The 9,821-nt window shown below is 46.7% G+C and overlaps 1 protein-coding gene across 1 annotated transcript; it reads right to left on the bottom strand.

The window, feature by feature from the left end:
• Positions 1-220: 220 nt before the first annotated feature.
• On the bottom strand, positions 221-9,404 carry LOC138268083 (transcription factor HES-7.1-like). Its single transcript, XM_069217451.1, has 4 exons — positions 9,325-9,404; positions 6,967-7,062; positions 6,200-6,278; positions 221-2,123 (listed from the first exon to the last, which is right to left on the bottom strand). The coding sequence occupies exons 1-4, from the start codon at positions 9,379-9,381 to the stop codon at positions 1,567-1,569; spliced, it is 789 nt and encodes a 262-aa protein (XP_069073552.1). The 5' UTR covers positions 9,382-9,404; the 3' UTR covers positions 221-1,566.
• Positions 9,405-9,821: the final 417 nt, after the last annotated feature.

Consider the following 9,821-nt stretch of genomic DNA (forward strand, 5'->3'; position numbering starts at 1 on the left):
ATGGATATTAAAAAAATAAAATTAAAAAAACAGGCTAACTCCTATTTCCCTGTCATTTTCTTATACACATGCAGACAGTACAAAAAGCCCTACATTCCTAGCAGCAGAAATAACATCACTGGTCCAATTAAGTGCCAATAGTGGTCATGTCAACAAAATCCAGCTTTCGTGCTAATTCCTAGATCTGTGCCTTGTGGAAATAAAACTCTCATACACAAAACATTTTAAAAAGGTTTATTTTGTCAGCCATACAAGGCATTCATGATATGAATCGCATTTACAGATGGCAATCAGGAATGTAAGCTTTCTTCACAGAAGATACAGACCTCTGACCAAATTCATCAGGACCCCTCCGAAGCCACATCCATAGGATCACTCCTCCTCTGCTTATATTCAGTACCCCAGGGGCCTTCTGTAATATTCGGGGGCGCCATTTCCCTCCAGTGGCCTACACTGTCCGAATAACATCTTTCGGTCAAAGCTTGGAAGTTGAAGGGCTCTTCCGAATTCTTCAAGCTAGATGGGTCAGCATTTGTATTTGTAGGGATAGTCTGAATGCCTACACAAAATGGAGCCCGAGGTGAGCGAACTGCACGTGGTACAACAACTGAAGTCCCCTCATATGCTACAGAAAGCAGGGGGGAAGGGAGAACTGGTGTGACGGAAACAAGATTGTGTACTGTGCGTAATAGATGGAGCACGCAGAATTTGGAGGGCGGGCAGATGTAGGTGAGAGACACAGTAGGGAAGAGAGAGACCCAAAGAAGAAACTTAAAAGACAAAATGGATAGAAAGGAGGATAAACTGTATGAAGAGGAGACAGCAGAAACTGCAGGAACAAGAGGAAGAGAGACAAACGGGAAATTGCAGGGAAGAATGTTCAGAAAGGGGAAACTGCTGGAAAGAGGGACAGAAAGGAGAAAAACAGGTAAGAAAGGGACACAAGAAAAACTGCGAAGTGGGAAAAAGTGCAGAAGAGACAGATAAGATAAACTGTGGGGAGAAGTGTTCAGGAAAGAGAAACAGCTGTGAAAAGCACAGAAGTGAGAAAATAGAGGGAACTGCAGGTAAAACTGCAAGTAGGCGAGGAACAAAAAGTAGAAACTGCAGGAAAGAAAGGGGAAAACAGGAGGAACTGCAGGGAAGAATGGACAGAACGGAGTTACAGCGTGAAAGGAGGAAGGGAGGAACTGCTAGGAAAAAAGACTGACAGGAGACTATAAAGGGAAAGAAGGACAGTGGAAAATCTGCAAGGGAGAGAGGGACAGACAATAGAAACTGGAGTGATAAATGGGCAGAAAGGAGAAAGTGTTGGTAATAGAGACTTGACAGACAACGTTAAAGGGAAGAGAGGGGTAAACAGGAATCACTGAAGGGGAGGGGCACAAGGTATACCAATAATTCATCAATGCATTAGCAAACAACACTAGCATCCCATTAAAACATGGAATACTTCCCTTGTTGTTCTGGAGACCCATCCCACAAACATGACAAACTGTACAATCGACAGAGAATATATTTACAAGCAAATTTACAGGGTGGGGAAATGTCCACAAGAGGCATTATTCAAGGCCAGGGTCTCCAAACACTGGTCGTGGTTGATGGAGGCGTGCTGGTAGGGTGCTCGGGCGCTGAAGCACTCTGCTGAATGTTCCTTTTACACCTTTCCACCCTTTCTGGGCGTTTTGGGGTCTCAAGCCCTGGGTGAATGGGTGGGCTGCTGTTCCGGCAGCGTGTGGTCTCACCCGGAGGACTTGATGTGCTGGGACCTTGGCAGTGAGTGGACCTGCCCTGGGTACCAGACATGTGTGAGTTCTGCAGAGTCTGGGATGTGCCTAAAGGTGGGCTGGCATGCAGCATGCCCCGCTGGGCAAAGTGTCCCCTTGCTATCCTCCTAAACATCTGTGTGGGGCTGGAAGGAGCTGGGCTGCTCCCCGTCTTGTCCTTCTCGGGCCGTGGGTCAAGAGGTGTCTGTGGGATTCTCTCTAGCCTCTTCATCAGAAAGGACCTCTTTTCAGCACACAGTTTTGGATTATCCCTGAGGAACTGCGTGGCATGGAGTAGGCACTCCTGGTAGCCACTCTGGTACCTCTGCAGCTTCTGCTCTTCCTTCAGCTTGTCATCTGAGAGGGATTGAATTGCAAGAGTTAGTATTGGTTCCTCACTGGATGACCCATAGATGGATTAGTCAACAGGTACATCACCTGACTAGCAATATAAAACATACCCTGATGATTCTATACAGCAGCCCTCAGACCCCCCCATCCTCCAGCCTCCCATGCCCTTACACCTCAGACCTTCAAACCCTACTGTCCCACATCCTCACTGCACAACCCAGCGCAGCCTCCTCCATACCTCACACACTCAGTGCCCCACCGCCCCACATATCCCAGCATTGCCACAGTGCCTGATGATGGACCCGGATGTAGGCACATTGAGTCGAAGCTGTGCTGTTTGTCATCCCAAGCACAGAAGCAGGTACGCCTTGCTACATGAAAGTGTGCCAAGCCGTCGAACTGTAGGGGGGATGAGGGTATTACAAAATGCACGACATGGTATTCTTCATAAATGAATTCAATAAACTATTTATGAAAATGTTCCTTCAAGCAAACCCACAACAACTCATTGATGACAAATATGGTAAAAAATGAGCTAACACTTAACCTGGGTGCTCCACTGTGCAGCAGAGTTCTTTTTATACCGAGGATCTACACACGTGAGTAGCCACAAAATAAAATAGAACCAACTTGAAATATACGTCTAATTACACAGAGCACATGAAGCCAACAGATTCAACACTCCTCCGAATAGGTCCTTTCATGCATTCATCCTCCTTCCATTCCACCCATCCATTCACTCTTCCATTGATTTATTTATTTATTGATCTTCCCATCCCTTCACATTTCCATCCACCACCCCACCCAACCATACGTTCATCCACCTATACATACAGTCAGCCTTTTACCCATAAATAATATTTAAGTATACACCATCTGTACGTTCTTCCATCCTTCACTCTTCCACCTCTCTATCCTTCCACCATTCCTTTCTCCCTTCCATTAATTTCAGCCTTCATCAGACCTTTCACATTTTTTCTTTCTACATTTCCGTTCTTAATGTCACCCTCACAATCTATTACGACTTTCTATCTACCCATCTTTTTCTCTCCACGTTGCTTTTTTTTCTTACATGACTCATGCTCGTTTTTTTTTTGTTTCTCCCTCTCTTCGAGTTTCCTTTTATACAACAAAAAAAAAAAATGAAATCACTCTGTTTTCTTCACTGTGTATACCCGCTAAGGCCCTCCTCACTCTTCCTGGTATTCCCTAACAGTGGTACTTTGAAGTCCTGCAGGCAGATGAGGCCCAAACAGCTATTTAATGCTCAAGCAGAGCCCAGTTCACCAACCCATCAGGCCCAGTAGCAGCCCCCAGGTAAGCTCCTTGAGTGGGTGTTCCCCTATGCCACTGGATCCAGAATACATCACTGTTATTGTAGTAAGTACAACCATGAATCTCAAAAAATGTTCAACGTCTGGTTCAGAGCAAGCAGGATCAGATGATATCTGAAGGGACTAAAGCCCTTTATTTTGTGTAGTATTTGAAAGTTATCACCCTGTTCAAGCCTCCACTCACTGTTGTGTATTGAAATCAACGATTACGCAATAGGTTTGTGAGCATTTACCTCCCAACAGCCTCACATCTATTTGCCAGAATTGTGACCATCACCACCCTGAGCAGAAAAGGGATAGATTATAATGGCGGCAGGTGGGTGGCATCTTTTTGGAATTATGGAGAATGTAACTTGTTTTCGGAGGTCAAGTTAATATTTGAGTGTTTATGGGATTACATTCTTTGGGGCCTTATTTTGGTGAATTGTTTATTCCTCTCCTGGTCTTGTGCACCTTGACTGCTTAGAATTTTGTGTTCGAATCTTTAATTCTATATTTTCTATAATCAACAGAACTCGCGTTATAGAATCCAAAAGGTATCCTAAAGCGTACAGTGAAATTGCAACAACCACGTAGAGTACAATCATGTTACTGCCGCCTACTTTGTATTTGGTGTCTAATATTTCACAACAAATATATAATTGTTGCGTATGCCTACCATACGCTGTTATTGGTGTCAATAACTGGATTTAATATACAGTAGTGCACTGCTATGACACAGCAACAGTGAGGAACAGAACTTGTTAATCTTTGTGGCAACTGCATTCATGAATTAAAGGCTGCTCTGCCTGGGCTCTCAGATCCTGCTGGAGCACTGGAGAGCAGGGGCAGAGCTTCTGGAGGGAAGGGGAGACACAGACAGTGACCTTTGAGACAAGGAGGAGAGTCCAAGTTATGAATGGCTCCACCATTACTCCTCAGCTGCCCGGTAGCAGATGATTTTAGGGGTGTGGTTGGGGGTATCAGAACACAAAATGAGAGGTGGGTAAAGAGTGAGTGACAGGGATGTTATTCACCTCGAGGTTCTGAGTGACATTATAAAGGAATCAAGCTTTGCTCTTTGTCTATTTGAAGTCACTCAGAACCCCTTGGTGAAAAACACCCCAGTAATTAATGTTACGCATCTATTATTCTACATATATTACATATTTGACTTCAAAAATGACAGTAATAAGAATATGGTGCTGAATGCATTCGTTTAATGATGGTGAACCCCATAGTAGCACATCAACTAGCATTATTAAAACTAGAAAATACAATTATAGACCATATGGATTAGCCGACCAGTGGCAGAAACACTGGCAGGAAGTGCAGAGGGAGAGTGGTCGCCACTAAGCAGGTGTAAACATTCATGGGAAGGACGCTAAACCATTTGCAGTGTGTGTGTATAACTATACCAAAACAAGTATAAGAGGGACAACTAGAAAGGGAGCATCTCAAGTTACAACCATACTGCCCAGTCCCTCGAGATGCTTCTATTGCCCACCTTCGATAAATCACAGAAATGAAAAGATGTCAATTACGAACAATTGACCCATGGGTGTAGAGACTATGTATTTTTTTTTAAGTTTGGCGCTCATTTGATTATCATCTTATGATAAATCTAGAGTGCTTTAAACACATGCCTGCTGTGTTCTCTCTCTATACAGATACATGTATAAATAGATGCACACACACGTTTGTAATGCATTTTATCTATTGTGAAGGCTTCCACTCCTTAATCTTCACAAGCTTCAGTCGCATTGCTGGAGTTGGATAAAAATGTTAAAAAATTACAGGGGGTTGGTAAAGCCCGCAAAAGAGGTTTGGCTGCAAAAATATTCTGGGAAAATAGAAATACGGTTTTGTAAAAAAATTATCTGGCACATACATTTTCTGCAAGAATTTGCACCCAAAAGCAACGTTTTGAATGGGTGACAAATCCTGGCAACATTTGCAAAGTGCATAGGTTGGAACGTCAATAACTATCAAGTCTAATTTCATATCTCGCCCACATGATACATATGTGTCACTGAGTGGTGAAATAGCAGGGAACACAAATGATGGTAGAGCATTATCCACTGATACGGGTACCCTGGGAACAGAGCAGCCCGCAGACTCTATGATTAGGTACACAAGTAAAGAAACACACACAACCCCTCCCCCCCACCCAACCACACACACACACTATAATATGCACAAGAAAATAAATTACACAACGTCCAGTGCTTTGTAAAAGGAATGCAGAGGAATGTCTTAATAATATGGGCCTTAGAAATTTATTAAGGTAGTATCTGTACGCGAATAGCTGTAAAGTATACCTCTGTACCTTAGCACATGTCAGGTTTGAGCGACTGAAGTTGAATAAAGAGTTTTTAAAAATAACAGTGCCCAGGGTTAATCGGTTATCAAAGGAATCTAGTGTCTTCGGTGGAAAAAATAGACAACACCCTTTAGTCAGCTGTTTATACCTTTATAAACCAGAAGAAGGCCTGGCACATGGGTTAAGTGGCAGAGAACTAGGACAATGGACGGGAGATACAGACCTGGCTGGCCCAGGCCCATTCTCAGAGATGCTGGTGGGATGCTGCTTCTTTGCCATTTAAATATAGACGCTTACACTTTCATGGTGGCTGGACCATTACAACAGATTTAATCTGTTTCTGTTTTATTGCTTCTGCACATCTAACCAGTTGGCTCAAACTTCTGAACTACTCAGCTCATGCAATGATCCAACCAATCTACCAAATCCTTGCAAAAACAACTCACCTGGAAGGGGCTGCAACTTCAAGAATTCTACTGTCATTTTCAGAATTTCTGCCTTTTCGGCCTTGGGGCTTCTGAATCTCTGAGGGTGAGAAAAAGAGAAGGTTGTATTGCGCATTCTGTATGTAGTGTCTTGAGTGAAGAGAATGGAACACTAGCCTCATTCAGCCACCGTGGGTAAGAAGAAGAGGGCTGTGTGGTGGGTCTGGAGTGAGAGGAGAGGGGGGCACTCGCCTCATTCAGTTCTGTTGTGTTAATAGGAAGAGACTGCATGGTGGTCTGCAGTGAGACAAGAGTGGACCTTCAGCCTGATGGAGGTCTTGTGGGTTGAGAGGAGGTGGTTATGCGAGGATGTGGTGTGGGTGTTTTGGGATTAAGAGAAGCCTGGGATTTCAGCCTCGTCAGATCCTCAGTAAGGTTAGGTTTTGTTTTGGTCTATGCAGAAATGGCATTTTCAAGTGAAGATGGATGTTTGGCTTCTGGTCAATGTGGTGTATATGAGATGTTGTGTTTGGGATTTAGTGTTTGGGAAATAGGATGCGAGCTGGGTGGACCACTTGCCTCAACAAGCCTTTTTGTGTGTGTTTGTAGTCGGGGTGGGGGCTTAATTTAGAAGGGATAACGCGGGCACGAAATCCTGAGAAGGATGAACCGTCGCTATGACAGTGTCCTCTGTGGGGGTGAGATGAGCCGCTGTCTGCGAGGATGGGGGCACATGATGTGTGAGATCTGAAGGCAGAGGGAAAAGGGGGGTGGAGCTCCAGCCTCACCTGGTCCTCCGTGGTCTCCATGAGCAGGGTCCTCAGCACCTCCAGACTATAGTTGATTCGCTCTCTTCTCCTCTTCTCCTGGACATGTTTCATCAGCTGGGAGGAAAGTGCTTGAAAGGTTAATATCACAGCAGGAGAATCAGAGTAGTGGAGAAATACTGCCATCGCGAGACCAGCTTCGGCATAGCACCATGGTGAAGGATGAAAAGCCAAAAGGTCTGCACAGCTGCGTCATATATACATTTCAAGACATCTATACTTGACCAGATAGCCTGCCATACTCTCTGCAGTCCTACAACCTTACTGTTGGATTCCACCAACTTCTAGGCGCTTTCCAAGATATTGTTACACTAGACGCTCAAAGAATAGAGAGTCAGGGAACACATGAGACGCGGTCCGAGGATGCGCGGGAAATAAAGGACACTCGGGTTTTATTCTGCAGAAAAGCCGTGAAGAGAGCACGAAGGACAGGAGCAGATGGGAGGGACCTGCAAATAGCTAATAAAAACAACCCAGACCTCCGAGTGAGGAGAGGTGTAAACTCCCGCCTGAAACTGAGAAAAGGTGTAAGCTCCGAGGTCGTGTACATGTATGGTGTGTGGTAAGGAGCTCCCATCTTAGACCGTGGAGAGTGTAAACTCCCACCTGAGGCTATGGTAGACTGTAAGCAACCGCCTGGGACTGAGGAAGGGGTAAAGCCCCACCAGAGACAGTGGCCCGAGACTATGGATGGGTGTAAACTCACACCCTAGACCGTGCAATGATGTAAGGTTGGAGCTCCCATCCGAGACCGTGAAGGGGGTGGGCGGTGTAAACTCCCACCAGAGACCGTGGAAGGTGTAAACTCACACCAGAGACAGTGGAAGGGTGTAATTGAATACCTGGATCTGTGGAAGTGTACATAAAGCAGCTCTCCTGTACGCAACATTCAATGGTCAGAGCTGGAACTCTGCATCTCTACACAAGACATCTAAAAAACGGAGAAATCTCCAAACCAGGCCCTGTTCAGTCGGCTCAGAGAGCTTTAAGAATAAAGATTAACAGCAAAACATCTCGTTTTCTCGCACCTCGGTGTCTACCTCGGATAAGAGGAGTACCCTTGGCCCACCTCACCTCGTTCGTTCGCTCTCTGCAATTTAGCGCTCTCTTACAGTACCACGCCAGGATGGCTTGAGACCCCCTCCCGGGTCACCATCACTGACCACACATTTCACCCCCAGGGTACAGCGGCATAACGCGGCAGACCGACGGCGACATCGTAATTAGGTCTATAGGTGCCCGGGGAGACCGGCTTCACCACAGACGCCACCCTGCACCACGGGGCCTGCGGTTGCAGCACACGTGACCACCCCCTCGAGGGTGGAGTAGCGCCTTGAGCGCCTGCGTCCGACAATGAGCTAGCAGGGACGTCACCTCCAAAGCATGGCATAGAAATTAGAGGCATCCCATCGAGGATGATAGGGAAGAAAGCGGGAAGGCGAGGGAGTCAGGAAAAAAGAGGCACGAGAGAAATCGAGGGTTAGGCAAATACCGTGATGGTAAGCGGAAGAAAAACGAGCATAGGAGAGGGAATGAGGGGGCAGAGCGAGATAAGATAGGGGCATTAGCGAAGCGAGTGAGTGAGGAGAAAAGATGGGCGGGGGTGCGCACATGGGGAGCAAGAGGAGGTAGCGAAACAGAACCATGGAGTGGGGGTGAGTTAGAAAAAAAAAAAAGAGACCGAGGGAGAGAGGGACACAGAGACGGGGAGCGAGAAAGCTATGTAGAGAGAAGAAACAGAAACACATGAAGAGGGAGCGATGCACTGGAAAGACGTAGAGATTGTCGGGGCAGACAGAGAGCGGTGTAGGGGGCAGAGGGAGAAAACATACGAAGAGAAAGAGGGAGAGAAACACATTAATTCTAGTGATAACCACAAAGGGACCACAGAAATTGCAAGAGGCGCAACCGCATGGGCGGGGGCGAGGGGCAAAAGGAGAGAGACCGCGAAGAGAGAAACAGTTGCAGCGAGAAAGAGTATGAAGAAGCGAAAGCAATATTGAAAAATAAAAAGTTGTATAGAAACTTTATCTAAGAGACGAGCTCTACACAGGGAAATGCAAAGGGTGTCTGAGGAGAGAGAACTAAAAAACAAAGTCCAATGCAAAAAGGAAGAGCTATCCAAGTGCAGATAATGTCAGATAGCGCATTCGAGGACAGAGACCACCACATTCCGAACAAGTTAAAGACGTTCGCCCCACTACCCGCTTAGGGCGATGCAGGGGCTGTGAGGACTCCTGGCACATCCAGCAGGCACAGGGGCATACACATGTCGCTCTCAGCCCCTCACGTGCCCGCCCAGCTCGGTTCATACTTTACCTTTCTGTCCCCTCGCGGCTCCCATATCTGGTCAGTCAACTTCATGGCGGGCGGCATGGCTCGAGCTCACAGCAGCGATATAAAGTGTGGGCCGGGGTCTGCGCCCCTCTTATATACAACCCTTCCAGCCCCCCGCCCCTGCACCCCCCAGAGCCTGCGCCTCCCGTTCCCACGCCAGGACCGTGCCTCTGACGGCTCCCACAGCGCCAGGAGTGTGGCTGCCCCTCTTCACACGTGTGCCCGAATTACCCACCCCAGGGGGGCACTCTCCAGGTGTCTTCAGACCCCCTCTCCCTATTGTCAAGGCTTCGATGCCATTAGCCGCCCTGACACCTCGCGGTCTGCCGGTTTGGGCTGGTTTGACCTACATTCCGTCCTCGGTGACTCCTGCATCTCCCTCCCCTCACCCTTTGCTCCCTGTTTACACTTGAGAGAATCGTGCAAAAGAATACAGCGCAACAATGTTTTATTGCCACGCTAAAGTAGCTAAATACACA

Source organism: Pleurodeles waltl, chromosome 12, assembly GCF_031143425.1.
Source record: "Pleurodeles waltl isolate 20211129_DDA chromosome 12, aPleWal1.hap1.20221129, whole genome shotgun sequence".
NCBI classification, from domain to species: Eukaryota; Metazoa; Chordata; class Amphibia; order Caudata; family Salamandridae; genus Pleurodeles; species Pleurodeles waltl.

Coding starts and splice junctions, on each gene's coding strand:
- LOC138268083 (XM_069217451.1), bottom strand. CDS start 9,381: ATGCCGCCCGCCATGAAGTTGACTGACCAGATATGGGAGCCGCGAGGG. Junction 7,063..9,324: donor AGCCGCGAGGGGACAGAAAG/GTAAAGTATGAA, acceptor CTTTCCTCCCAG/CTGATGAAACATGTCCAGGA. Junction 6,279..6,966: donor TGGAGACCACGGAGGACCAG/GTGAGGCTGGAG, acceptor TCTCACCCTCAG/AGATTCAGAAGCCCCAAGGC.